Raw genomic sequence first — 19905 nt, 5'->3', positions numbered from 1 at the left:
CCAGATATCACATAGTAATCTTAATATAAGATTTTTTTAAGCAGTTGTATGCATAGGAAAGATATATAATACATTATGTATTTTTTCATTAAGATGTATTAATTGGACACCAGTGTCATTTTTAGTCTTTTATAGTTTTATTATTTAGTTTTCAAGGAAGAATATGTGTTGTTTTTTTGTTTTTGTTTTTTTTTTTTTAATATATTTTTATTGAGGCATAAAAAAAAATACAATGAAAATCATCATTTGCTTCGAAAACTGAATGACAACCATAGTCAAGAAATAAAAATGAATACAAAATATCATGGTCACTATGTACTATATACAAAAGTAAGTGCACCACAATCATAACACTCAAGTGACAAGGCACAAAGATTAGACTATAAACAAATATAACAGTTGCTAGATAGCTTAGCCCCATTTTTTATTTTATAATTGTATAGAGAAGTTCCCCTCATAATTATATATAATCTAACACAAATTACCCCAGCTAAATTCTAGCGGCCTCTCTTGGACTGCTAAAACTATAGAAAGAAAAGATATTTGGGGGCATGTAGGGGAACAATAGAAATATCTGTGAGGGCCACTTTTGGACCCACAGGACTGTAGTTATGCAAAATAAGACTTAGTAGAGAAAAGTGTCCCCTCATTTACACTGTATCGGCCACTCTTGGGCCACTTGCTATTCAAGAAAATTAGAGAGGGGAAGTGAGGAAGCTTTTATAAGTTGAAAATTAAATTGAGAAGGAAACCATCATTTCTAGTGTTTTAGGGAATGCCTTTGGGGGAGGGATTAAAGTAAAACATTGTTACGCCTACAAACATCATAGGGTTCCACAAGATAGGGCATGGTAAAAATATCTTGCATTAAAAAAATGTTATGTCAAAAAAAACAAAAACAAAAACAAGTATTTTAAGAAACACCTTCGGGGGAGGGCTAACACCAAACTTTATCACTGGGTACTGAGAAATGTGAAGAAGATATACTAAAGATGTAATTATATGTAGCAATCTAGGGTCAACAGATAGGTAATTATCAATACCAATATAATAGAGTAAGTGACTTCCCATCATCCAAGTGTGTACCAACTATTTTAGGGACAATGAGGAGAATAAGAATTCAATAAAGTACACTAACCTATGTGCAGACTAGTAGTAACAGTAGGAGTCCTCCACATAAAATTTTGGTGTGCTATCCCGGCCGCAGACAGCACGCCATTGAAAAAGGAACAGTTTGAACGACCCCTTAAGTACCTATACTTCCTATACTCAAAAGTCAGAAGCCTAAGATGAGGCAGAATGTCATACTCCATGTATATTCTATGTTAAACTTAGGGTTAAACTCAGGGCCGGATTTCCCATTAGGCATGTGCCTACAGGCGCCTTGCAGTGAGGGACGCCTGCCTGTCAGTAATAAAAAAAAAAAAAAAAAATTTTGTGAGGGCATTAATTTTAGTAAGAATTTTGCTGCCAGGTGCTTACAGAGTCGAGTATTTATTGGGAATATGTTACAGCAGTTGAGGGAACCATGAAGGTGAGAGGGGCAAAAATTAAAACTAAACCCCTCTCATTTTCGCCAGGCATGTTTAGTTTCACTTTTATTTTATGTACTTCTGTTGCCTCACAAAGCCAAGCTCCATGCTGATGTGGTGCAGACACTTTTTGTTGAGGAATGAAAGCTTCAAAACAACAGGTTAGGACTGTACAAGGCTTCTAATGCTGCCTAGAATGACAACATAACAAGCAGAGCACTTTAACTCCTTGGCTACCAGAGAGGGTTGCAGTGTATTCACTTGTTATGTGCTGTAGGGTATTTTTATAGCCAGGGGGTTAAATTCTGCTTCAGGATGAATGTTTTTGTTCTATAAAGGCCTTGGAGGTGTGGAGGTTATGTGGGACTAGCTGCTGTCTCAGAACTGACATTGACTATGTGTTTAACTCTTTTGCAAGAGGCTAACACACTTCTGTGCAAGCACTAGTGCAATATTAAAATGCTCTAGCAAACTGTCAAATTTTATGTCCCTTTAAATAGGGTTTTCTTTAGAATATTTTGCATTAAAAGTTTAACATGATTTGTTTTTGTTATACATAATAGAAATTGTATGGCCATTTGAGTCAAGTGAATATTGATTTTTGGTGTAGCTTCCATTACAACCAATATTGCAATTGGTGTGTGTATTTGTGTATCTCCATAAAAGGGAAAATGTAATTTTACATCTAATATTTATTTTTAGTTGTCCTAACTAATAATAAAAAAAAGTCCTCATTTTTTTCCACTTTTTTTTTTTGGGGGGGGGGGAGTAGGGGGGCGCTTCAGGTTTTTGTGCCTACAGGCACCTGAGATGTAAATCCGGCCCTGGTTAAACTTAGACTGACTTTTTTTGTAGTTTCAAGATATTTCAAAGCTTAAACAGGGCACTATGGTGTACTTTATATCACTGGACCCAGGTAAGGGATTTAAATGAGATGGTGGGGATCCACTCACGAGTATACTATTATTGGTCATGTCAAGTGGCTGTATATTAAGCTAAATTATTACCTATATTGTCCCTTGTCAGTTAACTTTATAATGTTTAGACCCATCTAATCCTATTTATGTGGAGATACTCAACCTATAAAAAGGGTGTAGTGAGCAACTAACACTATAAATCTATATTAGTATACTTGACAAAATATAGCAAAATTATCAATTCCAATTTCACAGAAAATACATAAAGGCTAGGAATTACAAGCTCCTCCTAGTGAATCATTCTATCACACATCATCTAACAATGCGTAGAAGAGGCTTCATGAAGTAGGCTAGCATCCCCTGAGGAACATAGTAATAGAACATAGCAATATCTATAGATTAGACTAGAAATAATTTGGGTCAAACAAAAAATAAATTACAACATGAATATGACCCAAGGACAGTTTAGCTAGGTGAAAAAAAAATGTGAAATATATAACATTCTAACAAGAAAAAACCTAAGACCAATAAATACAAATAGTGTATATGAATAAGGTACTTAGTAGGAACAGTTTGAGCCATCTGTAGCTGCCATTCATAACTACGACTAAAAGTCATCATATATAGAACATGAACTGGTTCTCACATTGTCCTCATATAGCGGTAACAGAAATTCACCCTGAATTCTCAAGCTCATCTGTACCAATAATGAGACGAACTTTAAGTGTCAATCAGCCTACTCCATGCCGGTCGGCTGGGCGAGATCTCCCTCTGATGAGAGGTGCTGAGTGTGGGGGACCCTCGTTACGGAATTCCAGAACGGTAATGAGCTCTTGCACCATCTTGTCTTCCCACCTGTTTAGAGCCTCCATTTCGCAATGTTACTGGTATAACTCCCCTTCAAACACAATTGTCAGTAGTCAGTATGTCCGATATGAAGGTTCCCTTCTTTAGAGTAGTATGCAGTCTATAAAAGACTGTTATACCCTGATGCACAGGGGGGCGGGGGGGGGGGGGAGTTGAAATCGTGTTCGAAGGCTGCTGCCAAAGATCTCAACGGACCAGATCTGGGTCCTACAGGTCATAAATTCTGCAAATGTTGTATGGTTCGTTACAGCTCTTCTCTGTCTTGCCAAATATAAAAGGATGTCAGTTGATATTGCAGAACCGCTACTTGAATCGGCGGATTAAGCAGATCACTTTAGGAGCCACAGATATTGCGACCTTCTATGGCCACTGCCGAGCCACGCCCCGGAATATGTGTTTTTAAATTGTATAAGAAAACTATTTAGTGGAATAAATAACTTGAAATATATTTTGGAGTTTGATGATTATATATTTATATTCATATAATTAAGGTTGGACATAATCAGAACTTTCAAGGTAAAGTGTTATAAAAAGATATAGCAAGTAAAATCTTAGAAGGTGGATTTAGACTTATGAAAGTGGTTTAGAAACTGTCAAAAATTATATAATATAAACACTTTGTTCACCCTCAATATAAATATATATATATATATATATACATACACACACACACACACATTTATAAGAGCTCTATAAGTGTAAGAAACATTTAATATAAACTCACTTTTCTTATAATCAGAAAAAACACCTGCGATCGCAGAAAGAAAAGCTCCGTAACACAGCCCCATTGATGTCTATGGGGAAAATACTGTTTAAACCGAACACCCTAACATAAACCCCACATCTAAACACCCTTAATCTGATTTGAACAGCCAATAGGATTTAAGCAGCTCTAATTCCTATTGGCTGATTCAAATTTTTCAGCTAATAGGAATGAAAGGGACGCCATCTTGGATCGCGTACCTTGCATTGAAGTTTCAGTGTATGGCGGCGACCATTTGAAGAGGATGCTCCGCGCCGGATGTCTTCAGGATGGACCCGCTCCACGCTGCTGGGATCAAGATAGAAGATGCCGTCTGGATGAAGGTTGAAGAGGCCGTCTGGATGAAGACTTCTCTGCTGGAATGAAGATCGTTCAAGCCGGATTTAAAAAACTGTAAGTGGATCGTCTTGGGGTTAGTTTTCTTTTAAGGGTTATTTGGGTGGGTTTTATTTTTAGATTAGGGTTTGGGCAGTAAAAGAGATAAATGCCATTTTAAGGGCAATGCCCATCCAAATGTCCTTTTCAGGGCAATGGGTAGCTTAGGTTATTAGAAAGTTTTTTTTATTTTGTGGGTTGGGGTGGGGGTTTGTAATGTTAGTGGAACTTTGTATTTTTTTTTCAGGTAAAAGAGCTGTTTAACTAAGGGCAATGCCCTACAAAAGACCCTTTTAAGGGCCATTAGTAGCTTATTCTAGATTAGGTTTTTTTTTATTTTGGGGTGTTTTTTTAATGGGTATTAGAATATGAATAATTTTTATTATTTTGGATAATTTGTTTGTTATTTTGTGAAATGTATTTTTAGGGGGGGTGTTTTTCTTTTGTAGGAAAAGAGCTATTATCTTTTAAGGGCCCTTGGTAGTTTGGAGGGGCGGGGGTTTGTATATTGTTAGGGGGTGTTTTTTGTAGCAAAAGAGCTGTTTAACTAAGGGCAATGCCCTACAAAAGGCCCTTTTAAGGGCCCTTGGTAGTTTATTTTAAATTAGGCTTTTTTTATTTTGGGGTGGGTTTTTTGTTTTTTTTAAAGGGTATTAGAATAGGAATGTTTTTTTGAATAATTTAGTTTGATTTTTTTGTAATGGTAGTTTTTTTTTATTTTTTGTAATTTTAGGTTTTAGTGTACGGTAGCTTAGGTTTTATTTGACAGGTAATTTTGTATTTATTTTAACTAGATAGTTATTAAATAAATAGTTAATTATTTACTAACTAGTCTACCTAGTTAAAATAAATACAAACTTACCTGTGAAATAAAAATAAAACCTAAGCTAGCTACAATATAACTATTATATTGTAGCTAGCTTAGGTTTTATTTCACAGGTAAGTATGTATTTGGTTTTAAATAGGTATTATTTAGTTAATAATTGTAAGTTTAATTTAGCTATATTTTATGTATGTTAAAGTTAGGGGGTGTTAGGGTTAGGGTTAGTTAGGGATTAATAGTTTAATTTAGGTTGTTGCGATGTGAGGGGCTGGCGGTTTAGGGGTTAATAGGTTTATTTAGTTAATAATTGTAAGTTCAATTTAGCTATATTTTAATTATGTTAAAGTTAGGGGTGTTAGGGTTACGTTAGAGTTAGGTTTAGGGGTTACTAGTTTAAATTAGTTTATTGTGATGTGAGGGGCTTTCGGTTTAAAGGTTTATAGTTTAATTTATTATATTTCGTTGTGGGGGGCTTTTGGTTTAGGGGTTAATAGGTTTATTATCAGGGGTAGGCAAGGTGACCGTACAAGGACACTGGTGTCCGTGACTAGCCATTGCAGTGTCCGCCACAACCTTAGTATATCTTTTCTTTCTGATTAAATAATAGGAAAAAAAATAAGTAGTGTGAATAAAGTTAATGGCTTGTTAAGAGACTGTTAGCGATATTGGGTGATAAGTTAAGGAATAAATAAAAAAGGAAGACCAATGGCACTACTAATATGAGTTAGATACCCCTACATTTCCCAAATGTAAAAAACTGGACTTTGTTCCAATACTTATTTCAGGGAATGGAGTGGTGCTATGTAGTAATACAATTAGTATCCAGAGACAAGAGAGGCGGAGAAGCCTACACCTGAAACTAGACTACATGTGTAGCACTCAAGGGGTTAATGCATAGTAAGTTTACACAAACATTCTTGACATATAACAAGCAACAAAGTTGAATAACTAGACTGGTTAGATGAACAATTTCAGCTTAGGAATTTAAAAAATAACTTTTATTGTTGAAATTAAACACACATTAAGATAGGAAAATATAAAGTTAAAACCTCTCTCAGAAGCCCAACAAAGGTTGCGTGCCCAATGTTATTGTAGAAATAAGAAGCTGCTGTATTGTGCAATTGTCTCAAGAGCAGTGACACTGCGTGAAAGGGGAGTTATTAATACGTTTACTCTGAGGAATTTTACTAGCGGTTGCTATTGAATCGATCAGTTACAAACTGAAGTACTGATTAACTTGTATTAATTGATAACAGTGAATAGGGTAATATCGGAATAGTCAAATATTACCCATTCGTTTGTATCGTGTTGGTATATTCTGCCAGTTTGATGTGCTGGCGTGTTATAAAGAGAAATGTAGCTGCGCTGACAAATACCATAAGCGTTATTGATGAATAAGTTATTCTTACAACTTAGATGAAAGGGTTAACTATACAATTATTATAGTGGTGGCGGTGTAGGGCTTAATAACTTTAGTATTAGTGGGGGCGATGTGTGCGGACGGCAGATTAGGGGTTAATTATATTTAAATAGTTTTTGTGATGCGGGAGGGCGGCTGTTTAGGGGTTAATAACTTTAGTATAGTGGTAACGATGTCGGGGAGCGGCGGAATAGGGGTTAATAAATTTTATTAGTGGCGGCGATATCGGGATCGGCAGATTAGGGGTTAATACATGTATTATAGTGTTTGCGATACGGGAGGGCCTCGGTTTAGTGGTTAATAGGTAGTTTATGGGTGTTAGTGTACTTTTTAACACATTAGTTATGAGTTTTATGTTACAGCTTTGTAGCGTAAAACTCGTAACTACTGACTTCAGATGGCGGTACAGATCTTGTCGTTTTAGAGTGTAACTCTCTCTTTTTAGCCTCACCACAAAACTCATTTATACCAGTGCTTTGGGAATCCCATGAAAAAACGTAATTTTTACGAGTGCAGGTCTGACGTTGCCTTACAGGCTAAAAGGCTTGCGGTACACCTGCGGTGCTGTTTTAACTCTGAAAATAACATATTTTCAGCGTTAAAAGATTAATACACAAACTTGTAATCTAGCTGTATATGATTTAGATGGCACTTTTTAATTTGTATAATCTGTACAAAAAATCTGCATCTGACAAAATGCTTCCCTACCTAAATTCTCAAATAGAGGTGATTGCAAGCCTTTTATTTGAAAATAGTGTGAGAACATAGCAAAACTAACTGGTAGACATTTCCCCAGTTATTATCCCCCCTACAGCAAAGAAGGCCTGTTCCCAAAAAAAAGCTGCAATGTTTGCACAAAAAAGGGAACGTTTTCACTGTATGACATGTCCATCAAAACCTGGTTTCTGCTTAAAAAAATTGCTTTGAAATTTATCATACAGTTGAAAAATACTTGTTATCAATAAATTGCCAATTCCCCCCAAAAAATGTTTAAATAAAATTATTAGGCTTGCCATAAATAGGAACTGCTGGTGGCATGAAAATCATATCATTCCATTTAACTTGTGTTTCACAACTGCAACCCATACATGTCTACTATTTTTTAAATAAAGGTGATCCCAGATAAGCTTTTACAACCATTTAGCTTATGATTGCACACATTATATATAATTGCAGGGAGAAACCCAAAGTTTGTGAAAAAGTTAACATTTTTATATTTATTTATTTTTTTAAGATGTTCGCATTTGGTACACATCTGACTGCAAACTGGTCACATGAAATATCTCATAATTATGTGAATAAATAGCTAGTTAAAACAGTTATCCACTGAAAGCATTTTTTATGCCAAAACAAATATTGTTTAAATGCGAGTGATAGTAAAAATGCTAAATATTCTCAGGTACTTTGAGCAAGTTATTCTCTAAAATTCCCAATAGTGAAGGGGTTAAGGCTTTCCTCATAATATGCACTTGGGGACCAGTCGGTGGAGTAAGATAATCTTTTAGTTTAGTACTCCATAATATTCTGATGTTGACCTTGAATATCTTTTTTTCGTTATAGTTGCTAAAATTGGCCACTGTATCTATTTATTGTTGTAAAGAGATGTTTTGTAAAATATTTATACACATATATATTACTACAAATTATTATGATTGCTTTTCTGTTTTTCTAGTAATAACTTCACCACATCCCATTGGGAGTTGTATGTACTTTTACTTGAATTTTACTTTTAATGACACTAGTCATTAGGCTACTTCCCCCCATAGATCCAAATATGCCCCTAGTGTACTTAACTTTTATATTATGAGGCAAAAGGACTTATCCCTTTTCTGAGACAAATACAGAATGCACTTTACAAGATCTATGTGTTTCATATATCCAGAGTTCTAATTATCACAGAGAAAAAAGTTAAAGAGAAAACTGTTTAAAAAAAAAAAGTTTAAAAAAAAAAAAGTTTAAAAAAAAAATTATGCATTGTAATAATAATAAAAAAAGTGGCTTACCTTTTTGGGGATCTGTTTGTTAAAATCTGGGAAAGTGATTATGTTGTACAGCTTTCCAACAAATAATATTATTATAGTAATCACCATCTAATAAAAATAAATACATAAATTCAGGACATTGGCATATAGTAATATGGAGGATAGAGAGAGATAGATAGAGAGATAGATAGAGAGACAACCAATTTCCAACATCACAAAACAAATGTAAAACTAAAAAGTGTGTGCATGCCATACCTGTCCAATCCCAAGAAATGTTGAAGATGGAAATCTAACAAAAGTAGAAAATGTATAATATTAGAACAGCTTAAATAACAACAAGAATAATAAAACACAATAGCCATGAAACAAATTTATGCTTACCTGATAAATTTCTTTCATGATGGTAAGCGTCCACGATCCATTACTCTGCAATAACTCTTCCTTACCACTAGGAGGAGGCAAAGATTCACAAGAGCTCTATAAAATCCCTCCCACCTTACATTTACTTCAGTCTAATGTATAACCAAGGAAAATGAGGTAGGAAAAAAAAATAAGAACCATAAAAAGGAGCAGGGGAAAAAGATGTGCTCAAATTTGAGCGCACAGATGCTCCTCTCCAAAGGTGATCTGGGGAGAACTGATAGGAAAACAGAAAGAAGAATTCCCAAAATGATTGATAAATTGAGCCCAAAGTGTTTACTTCAGCTAGGAGAGATCGTGAACTTCTGACACAAGTTACATAAAAGGTTTAAAAAAAAATGGTTCTTTCTGTATAGGAGAATACTTAAAATTGCTACCACATATACATCTTGCTAATGGAGATTGCACCATATGATAACATTTTTTAGAAGGCGTGGTTGACAAAAAAAAATTACCACAGACTTCCGCAGAGCGTTAAGGTTAGCATTCTACCATACACAAGATCAGCTTGATTTCTCTCTCAATGGCCTATGTCCTTTTTACAAACATTTTAACTACATTCCTCTCATTCAGTCACATGGATCAATATAGGACAAAAATAGTAAATATGCAAAATATAGAGAGTAGTAAAAGGAGTAAGATTCTAAATGGGCCAATAGGACACCTCATTGGAATGTACTAAAAGGAATGACATGGGTGAATGACAAAATGGAATGCCCATAGACTTGAATGAGATTTAATGTTAAAGGGACACTCAAGTCAAAATTAAACTTTCATTATTCAGATAGTGCATGCAATTTAACTTTCCAATTTACTTCCATTAACAAAATGTGCACAGTCTTTTTATATTTAAACTTTTTGAATCACCAGCTCCTACTGAGCATGTGCAAGAATTCACAGAATTAAACGTATATGCATTTGTGATTGGCTGATGGTTATGACATGGTGCAGGGGGAGTGGAAATAGACATAACTTAAAATTGTCAGAAAAAAAAATCTACTACTCATATGAAGTTTAGACAAAGTGCTATTGCATTGTCTTGTTATCGTACATTTGTTGATTATGCAAATCTACTGTGTTGACTGGTCCTTTAAGTGCTAGAGCAACACAAATGTGATATATATATATATATATATATATATATATATATACACACATATACACATATACACACACGCACGCACAGAGAGAGAGAAGTGCACTCACAGGAACAACCAACTAGCTCAATAACTTGTTAATATTTTCAGTGGCGATTTACCAACTAGATGAAGCTTCTTTTTAGCCCAGTAATGTGTTTCACAGAGTAGAACTTTACTGTAGTATATCAGTCTGATCCCGCCTATTATGGTCGGTCCAGTGCCAAAATACCAGGTAATTTCTCTCTGAACAAGGAACACAGTCAGCAACCCCAGATGATCGTTTGGGCCTTCATATTTATTTGATTTGCCTCATAGTTTGGTTACTAAAGCACTTAACTTTACATCCCATTAAAGTCTATGGGCATTCCATTTTGTCATTCCACAGAAAGCAGCTATAATCCCTCTATCTCGCTTTAAGATTATGCTACTGTACTTAGGGAACATATCTGGTAAATATCTATTTGATATGTCTCAATTTTGTTGCTATAACACTATTAACTTTACATCCCATTAATGAATATGGACATTCTATTTTTCCATTCACCCTTGTTATTCCACAGAAAGCAGATATAATCCCATGTAATATCACTTTTATATCATGCTACTGTATTTGGGGAACATATCTGGTAAATATCTAATTGATATGTCTCAATTTTGTTGCTATAACACTTTTAACTTTACATCCCATTAATGAATATGGACATTCTATTTTTCCATTCACCCTTGTTATTCCACAGAAAGCAGCTATAATCCCACATAATATCACTTTTATATTATGCTAATGTACTTGGGGAACATATCTGGTAAATATCTATTTGATATGTCTCATGGTTGTGTTGCTATAGCACTTTTAACTTTACATCTTATTAAAGTCTATGGGTATTCCGTTTTGCCATTCACCCTTGTCATTCCTCAGAAAGCAGCTATATTCCCACATAATCTCACTTACAGTATATGCTACTAATACAATATCACTTTTATATTTGTACTTGGGGAACATAGCTGGTAAATATCTATTTGATATGTCTCATAGTTTTGCGCTATAGCACTTTTAACTTTACACCCCCATTAAAGTCTATGGGCATTCAATTTTGTCATTCACCCTGGTTATTCCATATAAAAAAAAATCCTCATAATCTCACTTTCAGTATATGCTACTGTATTTGATGAAAATATCTGGTAATTAACTATTTGATACATCTCATAGTTTTGTTTCTATAGCACTTAACTTTACATCCCATTAAAGTCTATGGCCATTCCATTGAGTATCTCCCCACCTCAGAGGCATAAATACTGACATGAAAGACATGTTTATAGGCATTCCATTAAGTATCTCCCCACCTCAGAGGCATGCATACTGACATGAAAGACATGTTTATAGGCATTCCATTAAGTATCTCCCCACCTCAGAGGCATGCATACTGACATGAAAGACATGTTTATAGGCATTCCATTAAGTATCTCCCCACCTCAGAGGCATGCATACTGACATGAAAGACATGTTTATAGGCATTCCATTAAGTATATACCCACCTCAGAGGCATGCATACTGACATGAAAGACATGTTTATAGGCATTCCATTAAGTATCTCCCCACCTCAGAGGCATGCATACTGACATGAAAGACATGTTTATAGGCATTCCATTAAGTATATACCCACCTCAGAGGCATGCATACTGACATGAAAGACATGTTTATAGGCATTCTATTAAGTATATACCCACCTCAGAGGCATAAATACTGACATGAAAGACATGTTTATAGGCATTCCATTAAGTATCTCCCCACCTCAGAGGCATGCATACTGACATGAAAGACATGTTTATAGGCATTCCATTAAGTATCTCCCCACCTCAGAGGCATGCATACTGACATGAAAGACATGTTTATAGGCATTCCATTAAGTATCTCCCCACCTCAGAGGCATACATACTGACATGAAAGACATGTTTATAGGCATTCCATTAAGTATATACCCACCTCAGAGGCATGCATACTGACATGAAAGACATGTTTATAGGCATTCCATTTTGTCATGCACCCTTGCCATTTCACAGAAAGCAGCTATAATAGACCCCCACCTCAGATGCATATATACCAACATGAAAGCTATGACTGGCTTTTTGGCTAATATTCAGGTGACAACCTATTTAGAAGGATTTGTAAACAACACTAACACACTTAGATACATTAAATGTTCCTCTTGCATTTAAAAAGGGATATACAACCCCAAAACATATTTTGAGATTTAGACAGAGCACACCATTTTAAAAAAAAGTTTCCAATTTACTTCTATTATCAAATGTGCTTAGTCCCCATGATATTCTGTGTTGAAGATACCTAGGTAGGCGTCTGGAGCACAATATGGCAGGAAATAGTGCTGCCATCTAGTGCTCTTGTACATGGATAACATTCTTGTAAAACTGCTAGTGCTTCAGAAATGGGCCGGCTCCTAATCATACGTAGCTGCTTTTCAACAAAAGAACGAAGAAAAATTGATTATAGAAGTCAATTAGAAAGTTGTTTAAAGCTGCATCCTCTCTCTATCTGCATCATGAAAGGGGGAAAAATGGTTTCATATTTCTTTAAAGGGATAGTCTACACCAAAAATGTTCTTATTTAAAAAGATAGATAATCCCTTTAATTACCCATTCCCCGTTTTTGCATAACCAACACAGTTATATTAATATACTTTTTACCTCTGTGATTATCTTGTATTTAAGCCTTTGCAGACAGCCTCCTTATCTAAGTGCCTTTGACAGGCATGCAGTGTAGTCAATCGGTGAAGACTCCTAAATAACTTCATGGGAGTGAGCGCAATGTTATCTATATGACACATGTGAACTAGCTCAGTCTAACTGTGAAAAACTTTCAAAATGCTCTGAGCTAGGAGGCGGTTTTCAATTGTTTAGAAATCAGTTTGAGCCTAGCTAGGTTTAGCTTTTCAAAAAAAACACCAAGGGAACAAAGCAAATTCGATGATAAAAGTAAATTGGAAAGGTGTTTAAAATTGCATGTCCTATCTGAATCATGAAAGTTTAGTTTTGACTTTAAAGTCCCTTTAATGTTGAAAGACATATTTAATTAGCTGAGTGATATCAATTTGAATATTAACATTATATAGTAATATAAAGTAATTCCCTTAATATAGTTGAGTTCCTAGTACCTTTTCACATATAGTAACTCACTCCTTTTACTATGAACCCCCCTGACATTTTTCCAGCCAGCATGTTAGTTACCAAAGAGGATCACAAGAGAAAGCCCTGCAGACAAACACTTGCTACAGACATTTATAATTATTTTGTGTTGGAAATTAACCACAAAACAATTGTAAATGGTTTTGCATACTAAAACAACTATGTGAATTATCATAACAATTGTAATTGAAATTGCATCTGTTAGGGTTGGGAAGATTACTATGGAACAAGTAAAACCTGTTGTTCACTAAAAGATATAGTTCAATGTGGAAAAAAAAACTGATTTTCCAGACTATTCTTTAAAGGGACCGTTTACTCCCCAAAAATATCTCCTTTAGTTTGTTCCCAATGATCCTTTTTTCCTGCTGGAGTGTATTCAATGGTTTACAAGTAACTCATTTACTCTTATTTCAGCATTTGAAATAGCTGATTTAGACTGTGGTATCCCAACCTACATTGAAAGTTTCTGGACCTAGGTCCAGGCTATTGACAGGAAATGTAAACACAGCCAGCAGAAGAAATTACACTACCGGTGGGGTGTAGAAGAGATACGTAATACAATGCTAATTTTACATTGTTCTCTCCGTGGCCCTGATATTCAAAGATTATCCATTTTAGAGAGAAATTATAGTTCAGACTTCACAAAGGCTGAACCCAATGAATTTTCAAAAGAAAAAGGACGGAACTCTTCAGCACAGCGAGATCTCTATCATTTATGTATGTGAAGCAGAGACAAGTCCAGTGCAATAAAGCACTGAATTATATGAGATTTGTATTACACTAAAACTTTGTGTATTGTATTTTATATTACTATACATTTCAGATTGGGTCCTTCGAGTATTATCTCATTTAATCTTTGCAATTTCTTATTTGCAATTTAATACATTTAAATTTTGAACTAGCAGTGATATTGCACATTCTGATTATGCTTTGAAAGTTTCTGTGTTACTTTATTAACTTAGGATCATACTTTGTATAAAATTACATTGCACTTTGTATTTTCTCCGTTGCAAACAACAGTTTCAGAAAGTGGGAGGGTCACGCAGTTCCCTGGGATTAACAGGGGAGTTATCAGGGTCTGTCTGAAGCTCTCTTACAACTAAAAAATTTCTAATTTTAAACAAGCTGGTCTCACCGATTTGTCTCACCAGCTGTATGCAGGTGATGTTTGCTCAAAATTCACAATATTTTATTTTAACTAACAGAAAAGTAATATATACTAAAATATAGACAAAAGCAAGTTAAATTGTAGTGAAAACATTTCAGTTTAATTTGGAATTGAGGCAAACGGAGCCTTTATATCAGCCCCAGAGGTTCCTCCCCCTTTCTTAGAAAATACAGTGAGTTCTGCCCCTTGGTAGTCAGCACTATATTCTCTTTCCAAACTATAGAATGTTTTAATTTCTGGCCCATATAAAGTAATGACGCCAGGGCTTAAGTATTGGTTTACAAACAGATATAAGATATGGAAACAAGTGTGTGTACACAAAGTGATAACATAATGAGATCTCATTTTACCTGCAAGCTCAACACATTTCAATAGGCTGTGGTTTCAAAAACACTAAACCAGCAATTTAATACACACAAATAAACCTAAAATGCAATTTCTTATACACTGTATACTCTGCAGCTGATTTAATAAAGTAATTAGAAATACATTAAAGGGACATTAAACACTAAATAAATGCTAGATACAATAATTCATTTAAAGAAAAGATTAGTCTGAGAATAACATGTAGGTGTATTTTTAATGCTTAATTAGCTGTTTAAATATTGACAAAATAAGTGTTAATGTCTATAAAACAATGGGAACTGCCATGTTGTAACTTAAGCTACTTTCTCTGCTATGGCCAATTAGGGACAGTCAGGGGCGGACAGTCATGGACAACAAGGCCGTGCCTAGGGCAGCAGATTTTGGGGGCGGCACTCTTACACCCTCTACTGTAGAAGCCCCCAAGACTATTTTAAAAAGGATGTTACACTGACTGAGGCGATTGTTACCGTTTTGTTTTATTGCACCTTTCTTCAAAATCGCTCTTTGTTGGAACAGTGTATGGAGTTTTGAGCACCCGTTTATATAAAGCAGGCTTCACCGTACTAGCACACAGCACTTACGTAAACCACATGTATTCCTGTTAGGACTATAGGAGAATCAGCTGGCATGCTGTTTTTCAGCATCCACATATGATATTATCTACTGCAGACGCATAAAGCAGAGAGGTATACAGACAACACAGAGCCAAGTTAGATTGATGCTGACAACGGCTAAAAGTGACATAGCAGAGTTTATTGCCCCCATGCCTGTGCGCTTCTGTGGAGACAAGGAGAGGGTGGGCGGAGCAGAGCAGTAAGGCAGATGTCAGCAGTAGAAGAGGATTGTGATCTGGAACATTTCAAATTAACCCCTCTATGTAGGTAACAGAAAATCTCGAGCACCGTTCCCTTTTTATGTCCAAATAAATAAGTGCATCTTGTCAGGTTAGACTCTTGCTTTTACAGCTTCCCTGTATGTTATCTATGCCTGCTGTGACCCTCGTAACAGAGGTGAGATCAAACATTTCAAGCAATTGGTTTCTTTTTAACCCTTTGCCTTGGTTTTAAAAGTGTAAAGTAAAGTACATACAAAACTCTGAACATTGAGGCAGATAAACTGACAAGACAATCAATGTATTCAGAGTGACCCTAAAGAGGGTTGTCACATATGACCCATGGGATGTTTGAAATAATATGCATGTAGGGGTGGAAAGACTAAATGACACAGGATTTATATATATATATATATATAGCAAGACAAAAAAATTGCACTCACAGGACTACTATAAGGAATAACAAAGTTATTTTTTAACATTAAAAAATAACTTTGTTATTCGTTATAGAAGTCCTGTGAGTACAATTTCTTGTCTTGCTATTGCTTTATGTTTTTGCACCCAGGCAGCTGACAATGGTGGGTCGACCTGCAGAGAGGATTTATATATATATATATAAAGCAGCTATTTGCATACACAGGCACTGTGGTAACATCCTCTTCCTTCTCTTTGGTGGGATATACCTTGAAATTTGACTGCGATAAGTTTGCATACCTCAATAAACAGTAAGAAACAAAACTGCCCAATTTAAAACAAATAGCCCCATATCGCTAAACACTACAATCAAAGCCGCCCCAGTGCTAATACAGGAGCAGTTCCGGCACAAATCAGTTAGAGATATCTGTGGTATAGTGTATGAATCCTCCCACACCACGAGCAAGTTTTACCTGTATGTGGTGAGTACAGACTTGTTAACCAGCACGACGAGGAACGAGCAGACTCCATAGAGCACTGCTGAGAGGATCCGTGCTTTCCGGGAGGGCTGTGTGCCAGAAGACATGTTCCCTGTGCAGGTGCATACGCACAACTGTCATTCACCTGTTGCTAACTAAGCAGTATTAGGTCACAGTCACTGGAAGTCGCCTAGCCCCACCTTAATGCACAGGTGACTGCCGAGAGGGAGTGCACTGCTTGTAGGAAGTGGCTTGGCACCGATCTGCTTCTACTATCTATGATCTCACATAGAAAATGTTCAGTGCACGTCTAAGCAATGGATACGAAGCAAACAAGTTTAGCAGGGTTATAGAGCGAAGTGTACCGTTTAGTCATTATCAAAATCAATTTAATATTAGTATGATATTAATACTACTACTAGTAAATTCTTGCATACATTTGAAGTGACACACTAAAAATAAACTATTTTTGGGTAGATCCGGATGTTTGTTTTTAAGTTCATTGAGCACTATGCGATTAAACCTTGCTAGAAGGGATTAAATACATATGACATTTTGTTTTCCTGTGCCACCCCTAGAAAAGAAAACTTCTGCCACCATTGATTGGGGGATGTACACATATATAGTTTTACAGGAGCATGTTATGGGCATGATTTAAATGTGTGATTAATTACTTAGCAGGGGTTAAATGTTAAGTGCTGAGGGTACTTCACTGGACAAAAATAATACAAAAAACTTTATTTTTATCTAGTATGGCCCATTAAAGGGACATGAAACCCAAAAATTGTCATGATTCAACTATAGTATACCATTTTAAACAACTTTCAAATTGACTATTATCATATTTTCTTTATTCTCTTGGTATCCTTTATTGAAAGAGAAGCATTGCACTACTGGGAGCTAGCTGAAACATCCTAAAGCTAATGAAAAGAGGTGGATAATGTTCAGCCACTAATCAGCAGCTAGCTCCTAGCTCCTGAGTCTACCTAGGTTTGCATTTCAACAAAGGATACAAAATAAAAGAGAGCAAATTATATAACAGAAGTAAATTGGAAAGTTGTTTAACCCCTTAAAGGGACATGAAACCCAAACATTTTATTTCATGATTCAGATAGAGAATACAATTTTTAAACAACTTTCTAATTTACTTATATTATTTAATCTTTTTTATTCTCTTGGTATCATTTGTTGATGGAGCAGCAATGCACTACTGGTTTCTAACTGAACACATGGGTGAGCCAATGACCATCAGTTTATATATGCAGCCACCAATCAACAGCTATAACCTAGGTTCTCTGCTGCACATGAACTTGCCTAGATAAAAATTTCAGCAAAGGATAACAAGAGAAAGAAGCAAATTAAATAATAGAAGTAAATTGGAAAGTTGTTTGAAATTGTATTCTCTATCTGATCATGAAAGAAAAATTTTTGTGTTTCATGTCCCTTTAAGGACCGGACCATTTTTCAATTTTCTTAACAGAGAGCAAATTAGATAACAGAAGTAAATTGGAAAGTTGTTTAACCCCTTAAAGGGACATTAAACCCCCCAAAATTTTTAATGATTCAGATAGAAAATACCATTTTTAACAACGTTCTAATTTACTTTTATTTTCTAATTTGCTTCATTCTCTTGATAATCTTTCCTAAAAAGCATATCTAGATAGGCTCAGTAGCTTCTGATTGGTGGCTGCACATATTTGCCTTATGTGATTGGCTCACCCATGTGCATTGCTATTTCTTTAACAAAGGATATCTAAAGAATGAAGCAAATTAGATAATAGAAGTAAATTGGAATGTTGTTTAAAATTGTATTCTCTGTCTGAATCATTAATTTTTTGGGGGTTTGATGTCCCTTTAAGGACCAGGGCTATTTTTGCATTTCTGCGGTGTTTGTGTTTAGCTGTATTTTTCCTCTTATTCGTTTACTGTACCCACACATATTATACACCGTTTTTTTCGCCATTAAATGGACTTTCTAAAGATACCATTATTTTCATCATATCTTATAATTTACTATAAAAAAGCATAAAATATAATGAAAAAATTGAAAAAAAACATAATTTATGTAAGAACTTACCTGATAAATTCATTTCTTTCATATTAGCAAGAGTCCATGAGCTAGTGACGTATGGGATATACATTCCTACCAGGAGGGGCAAAGTTTCCCAAACCTTAAAATGCCTATAAATACACCCCTCACCACACCCACAATTCAGTTTAACGAATAGCCAAGAAGTGGGGTGATAAGAAAAAAGTGCGAAAGCATATAAAATAAGGAATTGGAATAATTGTGCTTTATACAAAAAAATCAAAACCACCACAAAAAAGGGCGGGCCTCATGGACTCTTGCTAATATGAAAGAAATGAATTTATCAGGTAAGTTCTTACATAAATTATGTTTTCTTTCATGTAATTAGCAAGAGTCCATGAGCTAGTGACGTATGGGATAATGATTACCCAAGATGTGGATCTTTCCACGCAAGAGTCACTAGAGAGGGAGGGATAAAATAAAGACAGCCAATTCCTGCTGAAAATAATCCACACCCAGAATAAAATTTTAATGAAAAAACATAAGCAGAAGATTCAAACTGAAAACACTGCCTGAAGTACGTTTCTACCAAAAACTGCTTCAAAAGAAGAAAACACATCAAAATGGTAGAATTTAGTAAAATTATGCAAAGAGGACCAAGTTGCTGCTTTGCAAATCTGATCAACCGAAGCTTCATTCCTAAACGCCCAGGAAGTAGAACTGACCTAGTAGAATGAGCTGTAATCCTTTGAGGCGGAGTGTTACCCGACTCAACATAGGCATGATGAAATAAAGATTTCAACCAAGATGCCAAAGAAATGGCAGAAGCTTTCTGGCCTTTTCTAGAACCGGAAAAGATGACAAATAGACTAGAAGTCTTTCGGAAAGACTTAGTAGCTTCAACATAATATTACAAAGCTCTAACAGCATCCAAAGAATGCAATGATTTCTCCTTAGAATTCATAGGATCAGGATATAATGAAGGAACCACAATTTCTCTACTAATGTTGTTAGAATTCACAACCTTAGGTAAAAAATTCAAAAGAAGTTCGCAGCACCGCCTTATCCTGATGCAAAATCAGAAAAGGAGACTCACAAAAAAGAGTAGATAATTCAGAGACTCTTCTGGCAGAAGAGATGGCCAAAAGAAACAAAACTTTCCAAGAAAGTAATATAACGAC

At 35.4% G+C, this 19905-nt stretch overlaps 1 protein-coding gene across 1 annotated transcript in view; it reads right to left on the bottom strand.

Annotated features, from left to right (window-relative positions):
* Nucleotides 1-16919, bottom strand: part of SLC35D2 (solute carrier family 35 member D2) — a 126618-nt gene extending 109699 nt beyond the window's left edge. The window contains exons 1-3 of the mRNA XM_053702416.1: nt 16690-16919; nt 8935-8968; nt 8701-8787 (exon numbers count right to left, since the gene is read on the bottom strand). Coding sequence (XP_053558391.1) covers nt 8701-8787; nt 8935-8968; nt 16690-16802 — 234 coding nt within the window. The 5' untranslated portion in view covers nt 16803-16919. The remainder of the gene's footprint in view (nt 1-8700; nt 8788-8934; nt 8969-16689) is intronic.
* Between the last annotated feature and the right edge of the window lie 2986 nt (nt 16920-19905).

This window comes from Bombina bombina, chromosome 2 (assembly GCF_027579735.1).
Source record: "Bombina bombina isolate aBomBom1 chromosome 2, aBomBom1.pri, whole genome shotgun sequence".
Lineage (NCBI taxonomy): Eukaryota > Metazoa > Chordata > Amphibia > Anura > Bombinatoridae > Bombina > Bombina bombina.
Note: the sequence above shows the minus strand (reverse complement) of the source record. Positions and strands in the feature narration are given on the sequence as shown.